General features: G+C 36.9%; 1 protein-coding gene across 1 annotated transcript in view; it reads right to left on the bottom strand.

The window, feature by feature from the left end:
* hmcn1 (hemicentin 1) overlaps window positions 1-24,283 on the bottom strand; it is a 134,288-nt gene that overhangs the window by 90,575 nt on the left and 19,430 nt on the right. Inside the window, exons 3-11 of the mRNA XM_056480757.1 lie at window positions 18,857-19,015; window positions 18,589-18,711; window positions 14,760-14,931; window positions 14,559-14,665; window positions 11,587-11,707; window positions 8,765-9,028; window positions 8,509-8,653; window positions 7,552-7,673; window positions 3,277-3,546 (exon numbers count right to left, since the gene is read on the bottom strand). Coding sequence (XP_056336732.1) covers window positions 3,277-3,546; window positions 7,552-7,673; window positions 8,509-8,653; window positions 8,765-9,028; window positions 11,587-11,707; window positions 14,559-14,665; window positions 14,760-14,931; window positions 18,589-18,711; window positions 18,857-19,015 — 1,483 coding nt within the window. The remainder of the gene's footprint in view (window positions 1-3,276; window positions 3,547-7,551; window positions 7,674-8,508; window positions 8,654-8,764; window positions 9,029-11,586; window positions 11,708-14,558; window positions 14,666-14,759; window positions 14,932-18,588; window positions 18,712-18,856; window positions 19,016-24,283) is intronic.

The following is a 24,283-nucleotide window of genomic DNA, read 5'->3' on the forward strand; positions in this document are numbered from 1 at the left end:
GTGAAAGAATCAGTTCATTAACTCGAGTTTGACAAATGGCATCTAAAACGAGTGTTTGGGAAAGAAAACGTTAACTAACTAGTGTCATTTCCCTTAACTTAGCTGAAAATGAGCTCTGATATCCCTTTTTATTTTCACCATTCATTCAGAACAGACCTTCGGGTCACTCGGAAGGTGGTGAAATTATAAATGACTTTCTCTTCGCTGATAAGATATACAGCCAGGTACACAACGTTCCTATGTAACTCCCAATGATACTTCCGGGTTTCTTCCCACCACAGCCTCGATATTGCTTTTAAAAATGGCGGCCGTGTGAAATTAATCTATGTGGACTACAAGTTCCAGTCATGCACCACACACACACCTGTTCCAGATAATGATTGATTACACTCACACAGCTGGGAGCTGCTCAAAGGCTGATTAGATGGACTTTAAAAGCAGCACAGACACACACACTATATGATGAGTCTTGTTATACGGCATTGTGAACATTACTATGAATTTTCCTTGCCTTGCCTTCTGTGATTGAACCTTTTTTGACCATCTGCCTGTTTATGATTCCGACTCTGGATTTCCTGTGTACATCTGTTTGCCCCAGTGTTGACCATTGCTTGCCTAACCATCTCTGTTTAATAAATCTGTGTTTGGATCCGCACTTCAGCATCCCACTTTACATTACAGTAACAGTGGAATTATAGGTGTGTGATATTTATTCCTAATGATAAACTTTTGACAAAAAAGCCAGTGATTGAATGACCCATACATAAAGATTTTGGTCAAATCAGTTGAACTAATGATTTAATCAATCAGTCATTAAGACAGGGGTTTGCTGCCACATGTGCATAAAAAATAAATGTATACAATAACAAAAAACACTGACTCGTAATAACCAGGATTAGGTACTTTAATTGACACTATCAGCCCAGATAATGAGTCATTTCAAGCTTCTAAATTGTCAGTAAAAGTCACTATGTTAAACTGCAGAGTAACATTTTCAGCACCAAAAGCTGCTAAAAAATAATGCATAATGTAATAAAAAAAACCCTCATGAATCACAAGTTAAACTGTATAGTCATTCAACTGTTCATTTTACTTTTATACAGTGCACATGTGATTTTTGTATTTTAATTCAAAACACTCAGCAAAATACTGTTTAATTACCATCATCACTATAAAAATGTAGATATAATTTTTAGTCAGTCTCACATGATATCAAAGTGGAATGCAAAAACATGTTCTTGCAACACTTCATATAGATCTGCTCTGTTCTGTCTTTCTCATTTCAGTTATGATCTCTATGAATTTGTCTTTTGTACTGTTTTCCACAATAAGAAAAAGCAAAGTGATTTGCCAGGGTTGTGTACTGCAGAGAAAGTGTAAGAGACTGTTTCAAGTGAAACTGCAGGATCGCAAACAGTGAGCAAGCCTGGCATAAATCACTTTCACAAGTGCTATAAAATATTACCGTGAAATATTACAGCAAGGCTGCAGTGAAAACAGATCTTGTGTTAGAGAGAGGAGGAGGAGTGATCTGCCAAGAGCCCTGTGCTCTTGCTTTTCTATGCTAAGTCCTTAATAATACATGCTCAAAAAAGCAATAAGTTCTTAGTGGTTTAAACACACAAAGTGGACAAAAAATAATGTGACCTAGCAATGTGAAATCGCAAACTGTCTCCCATTAGGTCAATAGTAGCAAACCGGTAACCACTGACATCCACAGTAGGAAAAATAATTACAGTACAATGTAAAAAAACGCTGTGTTGCACACAATTCCTTTATGTTGCCCCAACACAAATCGATCGAGTTTACTTAATTGTTTACAAATTTAAGTGAACTAAACCTCAAGTATTGTGTTGATTCGGCTCATTTTAAATAAGTAGTTTGAACAAGAAGTGAAAACATTTTTGAGTGTAAGTCAATAGCTATGTTTCCATTCAAAGATATGAATTAAATGTATGCGCAAAAGCAGAATATCGCATAAAAGACATGAAAATAAAGCAGCGTTTCCATCCACAGAGTCAAGGAGAACAAAATCGTCACTTCCTGATTAACTAGCGCCAAATGTCAACAGTAAAAATTGAGTTTGTTGCAGTAAGAAAAGCTGCGTGAGTCTTCTTTTTTTAGACAAATGTCGACATGCAATGAATGCATGATGGTGTTTGAAGGCGTGAGACGTGAAGCACAGACACTCTTGACAATTCTGGAGGCATTTAATAATATAATAACACTAATACTGGAGTTTCAGAATGACCAAAACAACATTTCAGATGTTTTACAGTGTGCTCATCCTGCTGAATTGTCCATTCACACACATTTTATCATCACATGATCTCTTATAACAAAATCACATGACCTTTTTAAATGTGCATACTGAAATTTGCTTCCATTATAGTTTATGCGCATCTTTTCTTACCGAACAAAAGTTTTTGTTGGAGTTTTTATGAGCATTTAAAAAACTTATGTGCATCTTAGCGTTTTCATCAACCACTTTTTATCCACACATCCAAAATGCGCATAAAAATAGGTGGATGGAAACATAGCTAATGGCTACAGGTTCCAACATTCTTCAAAATATCTTCTTTAGTGTTCAACATAGGTAAGAAACTCAAAAAGGTTTGCAACAAGTGAAAGGTGAGTAAAGGATGAAATAATTGTCATATTAGGGTGAACTATCCCTAAGCTAAACTTTGTTCTCCAGTACACCTAAATAAATTGAGAGATAAAAAATACCTTTTCAAAACATAATTGTGGAAAAAAACAGTTAGTTATTGTTTCTGTTCTGTCTTTGCTTCTTTTTCTTTGTTTCTATTAGTGTTAACACCTAAGCAACTAAGTAGTGCAAAAAAAAACTAATAATGCATAAGCGAGTTGCACATACATTGTACACAGGGAAGAAAATCAAGCTACGCTATGCACATTGCACATATTGTGCTGCTGAAGAAATATGTGCCACAAATACAGCATAGCTTTATCCCTTTATAGGACACTCCCTAAAATACTCATTAAAAAATGCTGGAGTGTTACCGAGAGTTATTACAAGACTTAAGAAAAATTATATTGTAATCAATGACAATAAAGTTACCATATATTGTTCTTCCCTTTTCATAAAGAGTTAACCATGGTTAAACTGCTGGGACTGATAAGAAGTTTTATAAATAAAAAACGGTTCATTCCGCTGTGGCAACCCCAGATCAATAAAGGGACTAAGCCATCAAGATAATGATTGAATGAATGAAATAAAAAAAAACAAAAAAAAAAAACAGAAGAGATTCTCACCTTGCACATTCAGGTAGACACGAGCAGCAGAGACTCCGCCCTCATTGGCTGCGATGCACGTGTACCAACCAACATCATCAGGGGTGACTCTCTGGATTTCCAAGGACAGGTTAGCAGTGACTCGTATGCGATGGTCCAATCTGGCATCTACGTTGCCTCGCTGCCAAGTCAGGTTAAAGCGCACTGTGCTGGTGACCAGACATGTCAGAATGACATTTGCACCAGGAGATGCTGTCGCATTGAATGGCACTGTTATAGCAGGAGGAGGCTCTGCACAAACAGACAAAAATAAGAAAATGTCAATAGAAACTGAAAAACTGAATCTGTTCACCTTTACTAATTGACTGAGTTCTCATAAGGTCTCTGGATGTCTGTGAACTCTGACAGTTTGTGCAATGAGTCTGAAACGCAAAGGGAAATGGGGAGGTGTTGACAGATGTGTGGATTAGGGCATAAATGGGGAATTTATACAGGAAGACACATAAATTTCACAAGGGAGGTTTCTCCTGTCACTCCAGCTAATCGTGTCACTGGCACGGCGACAGCACAGTCAGGGAAACAGCTTAGAGAATGGGACAGGGAATAAACTCTTGTTCAACTTTAAGTTAAACGTGACGTCTAGGTGACCATTCCAGCTAAACGGGATCTTAATCCCAAATTCCACAATAACCTTGGGTGTTTTTTCAAAGGCTGTATCTCACTTAGAAAGCCAAGACAGCAGAGAGAAGCCGGAAGAAAGGAAGTGAAGTTATTTGTGCAAGGAGTTTGTGTAAGCATGGTCCGGGACAGAGGGGTGTCAGGTTTCCACCACATTGCCATGAGGATACAGTCCTGTTTGTTTTTGCAATCCTTGTGCAGCACAAACCCAAAAATGTTTCTTTACTATCAAAATGTTTCATAAAATAAATACTGACTGATATTCCAGCATGCAGAGCCCATTCTAGACTCCTAAGGGCCCTAAGCAACTCTGAGAGATGATCCATGTCAGTGTGTTAATAAAAATGCCCAAATGACCCCAAACCCCTTCATATGTTCATTCAGATGAATCAGTGAACAATAATGAGTTGAAACTGTCAGTAATATGATAAAAAAGGAAATTACAAACTAAATTACAAAATAAACTAAGAGATGAAAGGCACAAATAAATGAAACAATTTAGTCTATTAAAAATAATAGCATAATATACAGATTAAGGTTGAGTCAATAGATGATGCCACTGTCTATCGCTGATGGCCGATAAACATCACGATGCTGAGCCGGTATCGCCATCCTCTGCACCACGCCTCATCGCAGCAGCAACCAGCTTGCGAAAAATAAACACTTAGGCCTTTTTTACACAAATACTTCTTAGTTTTAAAATTCCATTTTAGAACAAAAACGATCTACGTCCACACTGACTTTTGTCCTGGGAGCACTGTACAAATGTGGCGGTGATATTGACGCATGCTCAGGGTCCGTATGCGATATCTAGTGTATATATCTATAGCATCACCTGCCTCGAGTCTCACGGAGGAGCCCTGAAAGCAACAGTCACATAATATGGGACTTCTACCACTGGCGTCTCTCCTCCTTTTAGCTTCCAGGGCTCCTCCATGAGACTCGAGGCAGGTGATGCGTCCAGGTGTCTCTGATTATCAGCTCTCAGCCTTGCACCACTCGCCACAGAAAGTAATACGGCAACTTTCGTATTAATTTAATAGAGTATTCATAATTGCTGAAAGCCAAAACAAAATGAAAGTGAATTTCTCTTGCACGGTTCTTGTCATTATATCGTCTTTGATATCAAGGGAGTCACTGTTGGTTTGAGGGTTCTACACACTGTGCAAACAATTTCAGCTGTGCACCAATCAAGCATTCGACAGCCCTGTAGTATAAATATTCATTCATTTTCTTTTCAGCTTAGTCCCTTTATTAATAAGGGGTCGCCAAAGCGAAATGAACCGACAACTTCCATCATATCCAGCATATGTTTTACGCAGCGGATGCCCTTCCAGCTGCAACCCATCACTGGGGAACATCCACACAAACATACACTACTGACAATCTATCGTGCTACCCACTGCACCACCCCTAGTATAAATATGCTAATAAGTATTTATAAGTAATAAGTATAAATAAGTATAAATAAGTAATAAGAAATCAATGACGCAGACTAAATTTGAGACAAACGGTATAGAATACAATAACAGTTTTAGTGTCATTAGTGTCATTATGTTGATTGAATTCTGTTCAATAACAGAGTTCCAAGTTTTTGTTCTCATCCATTTGTGTCAGTGCAAGCAATTCAATGTCACTAAACATTAAAGGGATAGTTCACCCAAAACTGATAATTCTGTTATCTTTTACTCACCCTTTACTTAATCCAAGCCTTTTTGACTTTCTTTCTTCTGTTGAACACAAAAAAGATATTCTATAGAAAGCTGGAAATGTGTCACCATTCATTTCTATAGTATTTGTTTACATGTTTACATGTTTCCAGCTTTCTATAGAATATCTTTTTTTTGTGAACAACAGAAGAAAGAAAGTCAAAAAGGCTTGGATCTTCAAAATTTCATCTCTTGTGTTCAACAGAATAAGTGAAGTTTATTTATAAACTAATATCGAGAGGATCACGTGATTATGATTGAACACGGCTGGTTCCGCATTAACTAATGTATGATTCACCAATCAGACTATTCCTAACCCACTATAAAGAGCCGGGGTTTCTCACTACAGTCATCTTCGATTTGAAGAATCCCCCCTTCCACCCCTACTCCACCACCTTTCCCTTCATAGGCCGGCACGGTGGCCCAGTGATAGACACTGTAGCCTCACAGCAAGAACGTCGCCGGTTCTGGTCCTTGAACAGGCTGGCTGTCTTTTCTGTGCCAAGTTAGCATGTTCTTCCCATGCTCGCGTGGGTTTCCCCCGGGTTCTCAAGTTTCCTTCCACATTCCAAAAAACATGTAACATAAGTGAATTGATCAATCTAAATTTAGCACTGCAGTCAAAGCATATCTCTTCACACCAATCATTTCTGTCATCAGCTCTTATCAAAACTTGTGGAGTCCCTCTCACCCTGCAAACAGGAGGGAGATCAGGGCTCAAGGACCTTTGAGCTCAGGGCTCTCTCCCAGGACAGCATGCCAAACTTACTTTATAATCAATCATCAGCTAAGTGTGAACTCTTGAAAAAAAACAAATAAAGGTTTGGAACCACTTGAGGGTGAGTAAATAGTGAGTTAATAAAATTTTTGGGTTTAAGTTTTTAAACAGGCTATGTTGCTCTTTGGAAAACACCAAAAACAGTATAGAAACAAGAGAGCTGTCCTGGATTCTTCTTCTGCTTCAATGTTGCTTAGAAAAAGCTGTTTGTGAGCATCATATATACAGTTATGTAGTAACAGAGGCTTTGGGTATGTGAACAAATGAACATCTTATTGGCTGGCCTGTTATCCTTATCTTTACAGCATGACGGAAAAGAACCCACCTCGATGAAGAAAGATTTACTGTGCTGATATTTTGTGAATGTTTGTTGCTGATATGAGCAGTCGGTCATTCAAAATATGCTGTACTATTTATTGCAATGAATTTCTGTGCTAAACAATCTTCTGCTAATAATGTAATTTAAGCTGACAGCACATTATGTTTTAAGACACAGCAAATATTACAAGTAAATAATTGAATATTGTTTAAATGTAGACATGAAATTAGCATACACACATTGATTTAATAGTTTTTTGGTGTTGTCTTTCAATCTTTAACTGCTGTGGTAAAAAGTATAACGCTGAAATTGTGTCATGTTTGTAATGACAGCATCTCCAAACTGAGCTGTAAAAATAATAATCAATTTCATGAGTGCATGACCACACTCAATCTCATGATGCCTGTACACATATGCCTGTTACACAGAGCGTGAAGTAAACCAAAGCCCATAATGGGCCATTACATCTGAGGAATCTCAGCTTTGGGTGAAATGGGAGCAGATTTTTGGAACAATGCTCATATCAGAGTTGATAACACTGGGATTCTATCTGAACTCACACATATGTGGATTGTAAAGCACCTCTAGGCATGTCAGATGTCAATATGTGCCCCATATGTATTGTACCCTCATGTGTTTTCTATTATGTTTCAGTGTATAAGCTTAAAATGTCCATTTAGTCATGCACACAGTTTTGTAAAGTTGGCATGCTTTAGTAACATGCTAATGGTAGAAATCTTTGCAAACTTTAAACGATAAAGCTAATTCATGGTCAAGTTTGCAAGACAGAGGTGAAAATAAGATGTTCAAACCAGAAACGTCCAGGAAGGTCTGAGCCCGTCCTGTTCCAGCACTGCTGATGGCGATGCACTCATAAAAGCCCTCATCCTTCAGGGTCACTTGAGCAATTGGCCATGATGCATTAGTAGAATCCCTAAAAAGATGATTTTAAAAAATGCAGCGTCATTTAAATTAAATAATTTTACAAGTAAACACACACAAATACAAATACTGAAGCACAGAACAATTTAGTTAACAATTGAATTTTGTTAAAATGGTGTTTAAAAAATAATAAATTTTTATTTTAAATGTATACATTTGTAAATTAAAAGCCAATTTGTGTGGTTCAATTGTGGTTTTAAGTTTCAAAGCATTTCCTTTCTTCATTTTTTGTATTTTGTTGAATGTTACTTATTAATAAAATTCTCTTGAAAGTTTTAACTGTTTAATAAAAAAATTCTTCAGATTCAAATGAACCATTATTGTGAAAGTTGTGTACAGATTTTGAATGCATTATGGGGTTAAACTGAAAGTAATTTTTTTATAGTGGTTGTTGTCGATAGCCTCGTGAAAAGTGCAACGACATGTAGCACCATTGTGCTTTGAGTGTCCAGAGTTTAGGACCTTTTTATTGAATGGCACTTTTATATAGTATACACAGTGAGTGACAGTTCAAAATGACCACTACCGCCATGTGTAACGCCGCACCAGGACAAAGGGATTATGAAAAAGTATTTAGCTGTAACAGCAGTTTGCCACAATTCACTTATACCGCATGTCTTTTTACTGTGGGGGAAACCGGAGCACCGGGAGGAAACCCAGGTGACACGGGGAGAACATGTATACTCCAAACAGAAATGTCAACTAGCCCAGCCGGGACACGAACAAGCAACCTTCTTACTGTGAGGTGACAGTGCTAACCACTGAGCCACCATGCCGACAGTTACACAACATGTTTATCATTATCATTGACTATCAATCAGCACTACCTGAAGAGCTGATCCACACCCAGACGCAGACCCTCCCTGGTGAACCGCAAGGTAAAGGGAATCAGGCTCTCCACAAAACACGTAATACCCCCCTTCTGCAGGTAGTAGCCCGGGGTACGACTTGGCATGCTTGCTTTGGGTGCATCTAAAGAAAGAAGAAGAAAACACACTAGCAACGCAGACAGCAAAGCACAAATCACCCATACAATACTAAGATGGAATATTCAGTGAAAGCATCTGTCCTATTGAATCAGACCTGGCACAATGCTGGAATAGGAGACACTTGACACTCTCTGAAAGAGGAAGCCATCGCGGTCATAGCCGGTCACCCTCAGGAAGAAGGCCTCTTTGGGTGGAACAAACTCGGTGATGTTCCAAATGCCATAAGGGTGTCGTTCGGGGAAGTAGCGGATGGGCAGTGTCTTCATTACTCCACCGGTGATGCTCAAGAGTTCCAGGCGGTCGGCGCGGGCGGGAGGAGAAAGACCAGTGGTGTTCAGAAGGATGAAGGTGGGGATTCCTGTGTGTGAAAGAGCACAGAGGTTAGAAAGGTTAACCAAAACATGTTTTAAATCCTCAAATGGGCAGCCGCTATGTCAGGCTCGTAAATTTGAGTGTGTGTGGTCTGCCACTGACGAAGATTAAGAAGGTCATTGTGACTTGTTAAATCCCACAATTCTGACTTTTTTCATTTAGAGATTACGTTTCACAATGTTGACATTTTTCTTATGATATGACCTCACATTTGCTAGTTATTGGGACAGAATTGTGAGATATACAGTTGAAGTCAGAATTATTAGCCATCCTAAATTATTAGCCCCCCTGTATATTTATTCCCCAATTTTTGCTTAACAGAGAGATCATTTTTTTCAACACATTTCTAAACATAACAGTTTTAATACCTAACTTTTAATAACTGATTTCTTTTATCTTTGCCATAATGACAGTGCATAATAATTAACTAGATATTTTTCAAGATGTTAGTTAAAGGCTTAAAGTGCAAGTTAAAGGCTTAACTATGTTAATTAGGTTAACTAGGCAAGCTAGGGCAATTAGGCAAATCATTGTAAAACAGTGGTTTGTTCTGTAGATAATTGGAAAAAAGGGGGGCTAATAATAATGACCATAAAATGGATTGAAAAAATTGCTTTTATTCTAGCCGAAATAACACAAGTAAGACTTTCTCCAGAAGAAAAATAATTACAGGAAATACTGAGACAAATTCCTTGGTCTGGTAAACAATATTCTAATATTTTCTTCGTAATATTCTATTTCTTCGTAATATTTCTTCATAATTCTTCGTTTCATCTATAGAACTGTGAGATAGAAACTTGCAACTGTAAGTTTACTTAATTTTATTTTACTTACACTTATTTTCGGTCACAATTTATGTTTAGATACAATACATTAATAATTCATTAATAATTATTAAGGTATTAGTTGGATATACTTTAGGTTTTGGGCATTAGGCATGTAGAATAAGATGATGCAGAACAATAGGGAGGTAATAAATCACTATTTAATAGTAAGAATTGGTCCCTATACTAAAATGTTACCTTATTTTCTTACACGTACATTCCAACTAAGAATGTATTTTTTTTCAGTTTCTATATACACAGTCATGAGGAACAAAGACAGAAGTGTGACATTTAGGGCTTTATTTTAACAAACTAGGCACAACGTCTAAAGTGCATGGTGCAAATCATTAAGAGCATATCTGAATCCACTATTAGCCCACTTATTTAATTTAGTTTGTTAACCATAAAGATTTGTTTCAAAACGATTTCTAAATTCAGTTCTAATTTCCAGCAAACTTATAAATAAACAATAATATTGTAGTGTGGTCAAAAAACTGAGTTATATCCAAACACACATCCTATTCTTATGCCCCATATGGTGATTCATGTATTCAATTCAATTCAATTCAATTCAATTCACCTTTATTTGTATAGCGCATATACAATGTAGATTGTGTCAAAGCAGCTTTACATAAAAGGTCATAGTAAATTGGAACAGTGTAGTTCAGTTTGTAGTGTTTAAAATCAGTTCAGTTGAGCTCAGTTCAGTGTGGTTTAATAATCACTACTGAGAGTCCAAATGTTGAAGAGCAAATCCAACGATGCGCAGCTCTACAGATCCCGAACCATGCAAGCCAGTGGCGACAGCGACATGCATCTCCAAAACCCGACAGGTGGACAAGTTTGTTTTTTATTAAAACGAATATAAATATACATATAATAAATAATACTGCTAATAATAATAACATTATACAAATGCAAGTTGTCGTGAATAAACTGAAAAAAAAGCCCTCCGGGTGAAGAAGACATGCAGGCAGTTGTTTTTATAGTTATGTAGAAAATAATAGTTTTTGTAATATATTATTCCTTTAATTCTTCTTCATTTGTAAAGATATTTGCGATTTGCTGTACATCCTGTGTGTATGAAGCAATGAGTAAGTATTTAAGGCGCATAACCAACGCACTCTGTGCTGGACTTTAGACCTGCTTTCAGCTTGTCTATTGCACAGTCTATTTTAGTTCCTCAAAATTGCAACACACCAACAATGCGCCTTAACACACCTCTTTTCTAGACTGGAACACCCACGAGTCCACAAAGCAGAGCAACTGGATTTACTATTTAAACACCATGAAGCAAAGTGGGAAAATTAGGATTGTGCTGGTCTGACAATAGCAACAAATCGCACCAAACAAGTCTTGCGCCTGGTGGATGATAGGGCTCAAAAACTCATAATTTCCATTTTATATTTTTCCAGTGGCCAAAATTCATTTTATGAAAGAAAATAACACATAACACAAACACAAAATGCACTACATTGATAAAAGGGGACATTAAAAAAGCTTTTATAATATTGTGAAATATTTTTGTTTCAAAAGAAATGCTGTTCAGCAGTTCATGCCACTGTGGCGACCCCTGATTAATCAGGAACTAAACTGAACGAAAGCGAATGAGTGAGAAATGCTGTTCTATTTTCATCACTTTTAATGTTAAATGCAATTAACCTTCAATAAACCTCTTTCGTTTCTCATGCATCTTCAAAACTCATTTGAACTCTCTCACCTTGTACTGGCCGGCTGGATGTCATTTTAAAGTCCAACGTTTCCCTTCGAGAAAAGCCAGCTCGGAAATCGATGGTGCTAAGCCCTGATATGCGGACCGAATGTCTGCCCTCACTGGAGGTCTGCGGTCAAATTGACAACAACACAAAAAAATAAACAAAAAAGTACAATAATTTGTATACGTCAAGATAACATCATTCAGTTGCAATGACCATAACTTGTTTGCTCCAGTGTGTTGCAAGGAAGAATCACAACAAAACTGATTTATGATGACAGTCGGCTTCAAGTTCTTGAACATTAAGAATGACTCTCTTTCTTTCTTCACTTTTGGCAGACTGAGCAGTCCGAGTCATTTAAATATAATCCCTGCTGTTCTGTGCTGCCCTTTATGACTGTTTTGGTGTGGAGGGCCTGGCGTACGCTTGATGTTCACTGCTCTACTGCTTCAGGGCGAGCCATGGCAAACCGTTCTCTGCTTGCATTCTTCTGAAATTACAACCATCCTAAAGAATTACCATGGGCCATGAAGCACTGCATGACATGACGCCAAGAACCATGAGGAGAAGATCCTGAAGGATTCCTCTGAGAGATGTGGAGGAGAGAGAGAAGGAAAGACTATGGATGTGGGGATAAAGGGGCATGCAAAAAATTCAAGGGAAAGGTCTTCGCTGAGCAATTTACAGAAGATTAAGATTAGATTGTATCCGTTCATTTGGAGGTTTTAAATCCCAATTTGAATTAACTGTGCCAAGCTAAATTCAGGCCAAACATTTACTAATCCAAGCTAAAACAACCCGAGGCAAATGAAAAAACACCATAACATGGGAAAGCTTCAAGGTAATGGTCACTATCAGCATGCTTTCTGACATTTTTTAAACACATTATTAAATCTGATCTGGGGAAATAAATACAATCTCATTCAAAATACAAAATAATTATCTCATCCCAGGTTCTTTTGAGAGACAGGCAGTCAGAGCATTTATGTTTATGAATGCACTGAAGGTCAGCAGAGTATTAAAAGCGCTCACGTTAATGTTTCAAAGACATTTTATAAGGACATTAAATTGGAAAAGTTGAGCAGTGGGGGATTTAGTGCCCTTCGGCCATTGTTGTGCATGCCATATTTATACAAGAGAAATTTAATTAGCCAAAGTATAAATATTATGACAAGTGGTCAAAAAAACAAATATCATCTGAACGCAAAAACACATTGCTATCAGATTACAGCTAATAATGTAAGGGAATACAATACTTTTTAACAACCAGCAACCTTGTTAAAGTTACCATTCATATACAATAATCCACACAGGATAATACACATCCATAAATTAGCTAAATTTGGTCCAAATAATTAAAGTTTGATCAAATATGTACACTACCTGACTAAAGTCTTGTCGTCTATCCAAGGCTTAGGAACAACAAGTAATAACTTGACTTCTAGTTGATCATTTAGTATCAGAAGTGGCTTATATGAAAGGCAAAGGCCTCTAAATTACGCTTATTTTACCAAAATAAAATATGATCAGGCCTAGATTTTTAATTATTTAATTAGGAAAATAAGGTCTGACTTTGCTAAGACAATAATGTCGAGTATAGAATATAAAGTCATGGTGCAGTAGAAAAAGAATTAACATTGTGTATGACTCCCATGAGCTTGGAGGACTGCATTCATACATCTCTGCAATGACTCAAATAACTTATTAATAAAGTCATCTGGAATGGCTAAGAAAGCTCCCAGAGTTCATCAAGATTCTTTAGATTCATCTTTAATGCTTCCTCCTTCCTCTTACCCCAGACATGCTCAATAATGTTCATGTCTGGTGACTGGGCTGGTCAATCCTGGAGCACCGTCTTTGCTTTCAGGAACTTTGATGTGGTGGCTGAAGTATGAGAAGGAGCGCTATCCTGCTGAAGAATTTGCCCTCTCCTGTGGTCTGTTATGTAATGAGCAGCACAACTGTCTTGATAGCTCAGGCTGTTGATGTTGCCTTGACTGATTTCTGTGAGAATCTTGGGTTCATGCGGGTTCCAATAGGTCTTCTGCAGTATTTGTGATGACTTGTGATGCAGTTCAACAGATGATTCATCTGAAAAATCTACCTTCTGCCATTTTTCCAAATAAACTATACCAAGTTATTATTTGTCGCTCTTACAACTGGGATCGATGAAAATACTTTTGTCAGATAGTGTACAGTATTGTTCTAAAGTTTGGGTTCAGTAAAATGTGTTTGTAAAGAAACGATTGCATTTATTCAGCAATGATGATATCATAGTTGTATCTGGTTAATTTAGAATATATTGGTCAATGTTGTGTTCTCATTTCAAAAGTTTGGTTGGACTAAGACCCTTTTTTTTAACTTGGTCCACTTGAATTGCAATCACACCACAGTTTGTTCAATAAAACAACACTGACAAGTGTAAATACACCCTAAGAAACCATTGAAAAAAGGGAGGAGACGAAGTCTGGTGAAAGAAGATGTAGGGTGGATTCAGCAGATGAACATCTCACTCTTCTTCTAAATGGAAAAGTAAATTGAGAATGATATGTTCTCTTTTTACATTCTCTGCACATAAATCATCAAGCTCTCCAAACTCAAAAAGCAGCCATACAGCAGATTGAGGAGGTTTCATTTCTGTGCACACAAGCTATAGGGCACACAAATCAATCACACAGAAATATTTAGCAATTTCCTTTAACCGGCCCTTTGGGACTGTATGTACCCTGAAGTGTGGTAATCAAACTCTCGATTCCATGACAAGAGCAGAGCAACGACATAAATAAATTCAGCACACAACCTTGGCTTTCAGTACCTATCCATCACTTTGAGATCTGTCCTCAGTCTGGGGAGATAAAACAGACTACAGCAATAACTTTACCTTTCTGGAAAGCCACCAGTTACGGTTAAATCATCTAAACTGATACAAAAGACCTGTCAAAGTTGTATGTGCATTTGCAATGAACTAGCTCATCACCTTTATGGTCCACATTCCTGGGGCAGGATCTTTGAGGTTGAGGACTTTAGCAGAGTTGGGAATGTGAAGAAGCTCAGACAGACCTTCCTTAATTCCGATAAGTTTTCCTATGAGTTCAAATAGTACATGTTTTAGTTGTATATCACTCAACACTATGTCTTGGTTCTGTAATCAGACGGAGCACAAAGATGTTCCCATTACCCTGAGAATTTCGTATCTCGATGTTCGGTGCTGGTCCACTTAAGGCAACAGTCACTTCCTTCAGACTAGGGTCAAATGGGATCTGCCAGGAGTTTGCAAGCCCGTTTTGGTGATCAGTTGAGAGCAGGTGAACCTTTGAGGACTGCACGGCCTCCTCCACCCATTTTAAAACCTGCAGCGAAAAGATTCAATATGAATAGGGTCGATGGTTACATCAATATATAAGTGGCTGAAGTGAATGATTGATAGATGATGAAGGCTCCAAGACTATCTGCCAGAATCTATGGAAAAAAAGAACATGAAAATTCCCTAATGCACAATTTCCGCCACTAGAGGGTGCATATTCACAACAAACAAAAGCATAGTTTGTTGATTCTGTGACTGAGTCTGGAATCATGGGAAGCAGCTGAGTTTTTATTATGCCACCAATCACTGCATTTGGTTCTTCTGGTCGTGATCGTGTGGAGGAGAAGCATGCTGTTTTACCATATATATTTTAGGGTTCTGTTATAGACCTTTTTCTTAGAATACAAAGTTACCCATTATGCTTTGCGTGTATGCGTATTAAGAATCACATTCGGACAGCTTTGAAATGATAGTTTTAATCTATTTTACTTGCTTTTAACGTCTTTGAACTAATACTGCTGTCGATCAGCGCCACCTGCTGGACTGATCATTTAAATAATGCAATCGAATAATGAAAAACAACATTTTGCGAGTCATTTACTATTACCATCAGATGGCATCTTGTGCCATTTAAATGAAGCCTCATCATCACAAAAGTTATCAATTTCTCTGTTTTTCAAATATATAACCAACTCAAACAAATGTAATTTACCGAAATGTTTGACACACACATGTACTGTCCCACAAACACATTGATTAAAAGACTGGCACAAAGTGAAAATAAAGTGGCATTTTGAAATGACAGATAAACACATACCATGGTAAATATCACACACTACAAACAAACTAAATGAAACATAAACAGCTCCTGATTAGAATCAACATGCAAATCAGCCAGCAGGGTATCAGTAATGTACTTTTATTTTTTGGAAATTGTATGGCTTCGTTACATACCTGTTAAGTTTTATGCCAATAATATGGTTTGCTCTATAATGCATTGATCTATTGCTTGTGTGTGAGTGTGTGTGTGTGTGCGTGTGTGTGTGTGTGTGTGTGTGTGTGTGTGTGTGTGCGTGTGCGTGTGCGTGTGTGTGTGTGTGCGTGTGCGCGTGTGCGTGTGCGTGTGTGTGTGTGCATGTGCGTGTGTGTGTGTGTGTGCGTGTGCGTGTGCGTGTGTGTGTGTGTGTGTGCGCATTGAGGAGCTGCTGAGTACAGTATAACAGCTGACAGGTCGGGAACACTGACGCTGTATTTCAGCATCTGATCTGAAGGCAGACACTGAATTAGGAGAACATTTTTCTCTTGCACTTGAACCGCATCTGACAGAAGTAAAACGGTTTTAACACACATCTTTCAAAATCAAAGTTGTGTATCACAAAAACACTCTGGTTGTATTGACAACCTTTTTAGGATCAAGATTTACCAGTTGTAAACGCTGTTAACGGAAGTTCTAAGCATCCAACCGAAAAATGCTGTACACTATGGCGCCCTCCATGCAGCAACAAAGAAAAAGGTCTATAATGCTGCTCCGTGCAGGCTAATAAAACACACAAGATATAAAAACTTTGGTATTTCTCTGTTTGCTATAAAATCAAACCGAAAATCGAGGGTGTGTAATGTTATAGACCCTTTTCACATTTCTCAGTTGTGGAAGTTGTCATAGTTGGACAAACTTAGAGCGCAGTGAATGGGAGAGTACGACAAGTACTTTTTTTCTATTTGCTGAAATAATAAAATAAAAATCCACAATGGTGTTATCAAGACTTTCAGAAAAAAGAAAACAATAGTGTGAGACTAATAATGGGAGAGAGGAGAGAGAACAAAGCCAAATTTACTGTCTTGCCATAAACACATGAATACAAATAAATGTTCATACATTTTTTAAAAATCTAAACATAGGCATCATAACAGTCTTTTGAAAAGGGTTAATTTAGCATAGCCACACATGCAAAGTCCGTATCACCAGTTAAAAATAGCTTTACAAAATATTAAGTACATAAAGTCAGAGAAATATACAACACTGTGGTTTTTGGATATTGTTATGAAAAAAATCTTACATATCGTGCCTTTACAGGAGCTCTGAATACCACCAGAAAATGTCATTATTAATATTCATTACAAAATTGATATTCACATATTTGAACTACAAAGTAAATCTAAATAAAGTGAAATAAATGAAACGCTGTTTTACACGTTCCACATACTTACTAAATTGATAACAATAAACAATGCATAATTACAGCACATGAAACTAACTCTAAAAACATAACCCTTAACCAGAGTTGGGTGTAACACGTTCCACTGTAACAGGTTATTGTATCCTAATTACATTTTTGGGGAACACAGTAATGTAAGGAATTACATTTAATATTTGTGTAATTTGATTACAGTTAATAAAGCCAATGTAATTGCGTTACTTACGTTACAAACATAGTTTTTCGAAGAAAAAAAAAACATATTTTATATGTTTTAAAACTAACTTCAAAGTAAAGTAATTAGTAATCTGATTACTTTTATATGAAGTAATTAGTAATGTAATCAGATTACAATTTTCCAGTTGTAATCAGTAATTTGCAATCTATTACTTTGTAAAGGTAACTTACCTAACACTGTTCTGAACCATGTAGTACTTTATATATAATTAATTTATTCATATTTCTCAGTTCTTAAAGTCACACTGTACCAAGCACACAGTAAAGAAAAAGTCAATTGGTTAAAAATGGACTTTAAATCAGAATAAGCATAACGTTGACATCAACAATAGGTTCAATTTAACGACAGAGAAACTAAACAAATTTATATCACACGGCTTAGAACAGAGAGATTTTAAAACAACTGTAAATTTTGAGAAGTATTTTAAGAATGATAAATTATACAATCTCTTTCATGTCTCCTCAAATATTTCAGTTTATGTTTGATTCCAATGTCAAAATTCTGGAGTATCACCAACTAGACTGTATACTGTATAAAGATTGATGGGAATTTCTTGGAACATCAAAAAAGAGCAAACTCTTCTAAATCCTTGGTTTTCAGAGAGCAATAAAAAAGTATCCTGCACTTATGTTCATGAAACCTTGCTCAAATAAAGTAAAGCCATCATCTGTGAGCACACTGCATCACTGACCTATAAAAGCTTTTTCAATCTTTTAAAATAATGTGTTATTGTCAGGTTATGGAGTGGTGTAGTCAAGTGGATAATGATCTGAGCAGGATATCATAAGATTTCTTTTGTTATTTCTCGGACATAAACATAAGCAGCAACCCATTTTTGCTTGAACCATAAAGAAACATTAATTCTTTTTCTTTTCAGCTCAGTCCCTTTATTAATCTGGGGTCGCCAAAGCAGAATGAACCACCAACTTATCCAGCATATTGTATGTTTTACGCAGTGGATGCCCTTCCAGCTGCAACCCATCACTGGGAAACAACCATGCACACTCATTCAGACACATACACTACAGACAATTTAGCTTACCCAATTCACCTATATCACATTTCTTTGGACTTGTGGAAGAGGAAATCCACGCGAACACAGGGAGAACATGCGAACTCCACACAGAAATGCCAACTGACCCAGCCGAGGCTCGATGCAGCGACCTTCTTGCTGTGAGGCGATCGTGCTACCCACTGTGCCACTGTGATGCCGCATAAAGAAACATTCAAATGAATATTCTTTAGTTAGATCAGCCTAACGCAGTCTTACCTCATTGACTTGTTTCTTGTCCAGATGGAAGACCTGTCCCGAGCTGGTCGAGGCAATTTCTTCATATACTTTATAGCCGATGTGTGAACGGTCGTCACAGTCACCAGTCAACACAAAAACAACCTGCACACACACACGATATCGATATTTATTACATGTTTCAAATTGCGCAGATGATATTAAACATACAGCACATTAAATACATTCATTTAGCTTCAAGTAACTGCCTGAAACTGCAAGCTGGAATCAGAGTAAAAGATCTGATTACCTGTGACTGTTTCTGCTGAATGAGCTGAAGAACATCATGGGTCAACCTGTAGTCTTTTGAGCGGGCGTCTGTAAACACGTAAATGTAGGACCCTGGTAAGGAGATCTCAAGGGCAATCTTGATGGCTCCGATGCTCATCTCTGGACAATCTCCACCTCCCTGAAAAGACCATTATTATTTGATTGAGACAAACTAGTACAACTGTCTGATTTAATACATTTTAAATACTAATTTAATTCTGTGATGGCATTGTCGAATTTTCAGCAACCATTACTTGAATCTTCAGTGTCACATGATCCAGAAACCATTCGAATATGCTGATTTGACTTGTATATTATGAAAAAAATTGTGCTGCTTAGTATTTTGTGGTGGAAATAGATTTTTGAGGATTGAGCAGAAAGTTTAAAAGCACAGAATTTATTTTTGACATTTTGTTTCAGAATTTATTACTTATCACTTATAATTTACAAATGTATTTACTGTAACCTTTAAACTATTTATTGCATTCTTGCTAAAGTATCTACTATTCACTGTTAAAATGATAACAAGCAACATGCTTACTTAAATTCTACTTAATTTCATTCATTCATTTTCTTTTCTGCTTATTTCCTTTATTAATCTGGGGTCGCCCCACAGCAGAATGAACCGCCAATTTATCCAGCATATATTTTACACAACGGATGCCCTTCCAGCTGCAACCCATCTCTGGGAAACATCCATCCATTCACACTCATACACTACGGACAATTTAGCCTACCCAATTCACCTGTGCCACATGTCTTTGGACTGTGGGGGAAACCGGAGCACCCGGAGGCAACCCACGCGAACGCAGGAAGAACATGCACACTCCACACAGAAACGCCAACTGACCCAGCCGAGGCTCGAACCAGCAACCTTCTTGCTGTGAGGCGACAGCACTACCTACTGCGCCACTGCATTTATTTATTTATGTCATTAAAATAATGCAAATCATGTAACTGCTCCAATCTGTTTCCTAACAGGTCTTATATGAAGACATGCTTATTTTTCCTTGCCATTTCATTCATGCATTTTGCCAGATGTTTTCACAGTGCAACTTATCCGTTTGTTAAGTGTGGCGTCACATGAAGCGGCTTCCGGGTCCAAGCACTCTATCAAACTGTATGGGGAGACTAAACAAATGGTAATAATAAACAATTACAAAGCACTCTAATACTTTCAAAGATCACGATCACTATATATATATATATATATATATATATATATATATATATATATATATATATATATATATATATATATATATATATATATATACTGTATATATATATACATCCTTGCCTTATATCCGATGGCCAGAAAGTGATTCATTTTTGGTCCCACTTTATATCAAGTGTCCTTAACTATTATGTACTTACTTTGTTCATAATGTATTGCAGAACACTTCTGGTGCTCTTGGGTTGAGATACAGGTAGGGTTTTGGACAGGTTTGGTGGTTTGGTAGGTTTAAGGATGGATTATGGTGTAAGGGATGGTCAACAGTGTATTTACATATGTAATTACAGATGTAATTACATACAGGTATTTAATCAAGCATAAGTACAATCTAAAAACATGTATTTACACAATAAGTACAATGTAACAAATTAATAATTTCAGTGTAAGTACATATGGTTAAGGCCACTTAATGTAAAGTGGAACCTAATTTTTTTAATAAATTGTTAAAATATTGGTGTCTGTGATGCAGGAACCCCCAGAGACTGTTGTGTACACCATGATTTTAAATAAAATTCACTTTAATGTGTGATATGACTAAAAGTGGTCATAAACAAATATTTTCTCAATTCAAATGAATAGCGGCTTGGACCCGAAACAGTATTCCATATGTCACGACTTACAAGTAGATTCTAAATAACAAAAAGATATACATTTGGTCATTCTTGAATTCTCTGAGAAACAAATACAAAACCTTTCTGTTTTTAGCAGCATGCTCAACTATTTGAGCAACATAATCTCCTTTTACCCCTGGCTTGCTCATTAAAAGGCTGTCTTATCTTCCTTATTTGTTTTCTTTTTCTCTCTAGATATTATACTACAAAAACCACTACACAAATAAATCTAAACAAATTGCACACAGTCAGCAAGTTCTGATGGTGGAACGTTCGAATTCCTCAAAGGCAGATATTTATCTTGAGTTGGGAAAAGCGCAATGAGCTGGTCAGACAGCAAGCAGATTTGGCCTAATCATGAAAGAAGAAAATGTACGGCATGCTGTAAAGCTTGTCATGGGAGTCAAGTCAAGCCTGCAACTGATGTTGACCTTGGAATGAAACACAGAGCACAATCTTGGACCCAAATGGACGACTTCCAAGAGTTCTGTTAGATACGTGCCTTCCTTTCAACCAACATGGATAAAAGTAAACTTTGTGCTGGTGTACAGCAATATAGCTGTGATACAGGTACGTCTGTCTTTTCTCATATAAAGAGAAAATATTCTTGTCTTCATGCATTCCAGAGGGTACATGTCTGAATTAACCATCTGGAAACAGCAAACTTAATCAACAAACAATGAAAAGATTGTAGTAAAAGATGAAGAATGTGCTCAGAACAGAACCCTAGAGTCCATTAACAGGAGCAGGTTATTCTCTGAAAATTGAAAAGACATTACCAGCAAATGGTGCTATGAATAATGTATCACTTTCACAAACTCCAAACAAACTAGACTGAATCCTATCCTGCATGAATGTATGCCTCGGAGACATACAAACAAAAACAAACACTCTTTGTGCCAGTTCAGAACTGCACCTAATCAGTGTGTCTGCATTTGACTTGGCTTGGTCTAAACAACTGGGACAGATGCTGAGAACCAGACAAAGGGCAGTTTAGACTCCTTTATAGGGAGTCCATGTCAAACTGTTAACATGGCAAATCACCTCTGCAATCACACAGGACAAAAACAGTTTGACATATGCCATAAACACCTCTATTGGTGTATTTTCATGGACAAAACTAGAGATGTGAACATTAATGCATAAACATGTAATACAAGATTCATTCAATATTCTCAGTTAAAATAATTGTACAAAAATAGCATAAATAAATTACAGAAAGACACAGAATGTTCTGATGATGGCTAAGTTTCAGATGAGATTTTAGTCGGTCACACTTGATGGTCCATTTGTTGAATTTAAGTTACATTGCATCTACATGACAACTAATTCTCATTAGATTATAAGTAGACTGTTAGGTTGGGGTTAGGGTTAGTGTAAGTTGACATGTATTTGCTAAGTTTCTTATAGTCAGTTCAATGTCTGTTGAAGGAGGATAACAACAGATATTAAGCAGACAGTTTACTAATACTCAAATGGACCATCAAAATAAAGTGTTACCTTTTAGTCTAATGATGAGAAGCAAATTCATTCAAACAATCAGTCTAAAACAGCACTAATCTATTACGTAATTTATTACTGACTAAGCCCAGTAGCCAAATTGGCTGGTGGGTAAAACAGAATTGTCCAACTCTGTTCTATATGTTTTTATTATTATTTTTTTATGTGTACTTCTGTGTGCATAAATCTATGGATAAATCTGTCAGTTGAATAATCATGATTATTTATCAATATTCAGAAATTTGAATAAAATGCCATCAAAAAGTGAATGAAATATCAAATGTGCAAAAATTGGTCAAGCTTTTATCAATATATGTTTTAACTTGGACAGATCTATGCTGCTGTTTTATTTGGCAGTCCGATAAAATGCTTCCTTTTTTTTTCTCTAAAATCCAGACCTCTAGATCACCTTATACCTTACACTTTATATTATGGCTTGTTTCCACTGAGTGGTATGGTACAGTACAGTTCGGTACGCATTTATGACCTTTGCAAAGGGTACCTAGCACGACAAAAGGGTACCAAAAGGCGGAGCAAGACGCACAGCTGAACGCTATTGGTTTAGAGAGATACGTCACTAGCGTGTACACAAGCAGGAGAATGAAAACAAAGGAAGCGCTATTTTAAAATACACAGCCGACACATTACACCGTAATAATATATACATACTGTATAATAACAAGCCATAGTCGACCCGAGCTTAAACAAACCTTGTCGTCATCTTTATGAACAGCCACAAAGCTAAGAAAAAGAGCAGAATCTACCCTGTGCACTGTAATATTAGTTGTTTACAAGGCCATCTAAAGCGTGACCAATTTCACTTCTCCGAGAGAGAGAGAGAGAGAGAGAGAGAGAGAAAGAGAGAGAGAGAGAGAGAGAGAGAGAGAGAGAGAGAGAGAGAGACGTGCTTCTATATCTGAAATAACAAACTTCTTGAGCTCAAATTAATAATGTGCGCATGATTATTGAAATGCTTCTGACATCCGATCCTTTCAGAAACTAACAAACGCAGGAGTGAAGTGTGAAAAAACAAAGGAGCAAATGATTCTTTCAGATACCTAAAAGATGAACAAACTGCTATGTTTAACTATTATCATCGCCTTTTGGACCATTATGAACTCGGAATGATGGAATTACTTTCTGAGAGGTTACATGTGCTGGTGAAGATTAAAGCTACAGATGAGAGGTTTGTACTGACTGTGGGCTTTATGTTGAGTGTTGTTTTTGAACTCAAATAAGGACTAAATATATGCTGTGTGTAGTTTATCTGTAATTGGTAACATATCAGAGAGTGTAAGGGTCTGTATGTGCTCATATATGGTGCATTTTTTTGATATAATTGCAGACGTTATCATTGATCTGCAGTTATAATCAAATCATGTACATAGAAAGATGAGTAATGAAAATTTTTACACAAGTATTTATGTGTATAAAGCATCTGTTTGGTGAGAAGTGCTTTTCATATGATATGTGAACGACCCATACAGCCTTACTGTGACATTTCCTCAAGTGAGAATGACATCGATTAAAACTTTCTGTCGAACACCACGCCCATGCCATTGGTACACTTTTGGCAGTTGAAACGCAAGCCTGATAAAGGTGACCCTTACCGACCCGTACCATCTTGTACCACTCTTGGGCCATTAGCCACATACATGCCAAATCTGACATAGATTCTACTATGGATATAAGATTCTACTTCATGAGAAAGTATTAATTTTGAACAACTTAGCAAAGTGAATATTGTGTCAAAAAGAATGACATGTGACCCTGGACCACAAAACCAGTCTTAAGTTGCATGGAGCTTTTGCAAAAGCCAAAAATACACTACCTTGTCGCCTACCCAAATATTAGGAACAACAAATAATAACTTGAATAACTCTTGTTAATCATTTGGTATCAGAAGTGGCTAATGTGAAAGGCAAATATCTCTATATTCTGCTTATTTTACCAAAATAAAATATGATCAGGCCTCGATTTTTATCTCTGCAATGACTCAAATAACATAAAGTCATCTGGAACATAAAGTCATATTCAATGCCTCCTCCATCTTAACCCA

Source organism: Danio aesculapii, chromosome 20, assembly GCF_903798145.1.
Source record: "Danio aesculapii chromosome 20, fDanAes4.1, whole genome shotgun sequence".
NCBI lineage: Eukaryota > Metazoa > Chordata > Actinopteri > Cypriniformes > Danionidae > Danio > Danio aesculapii.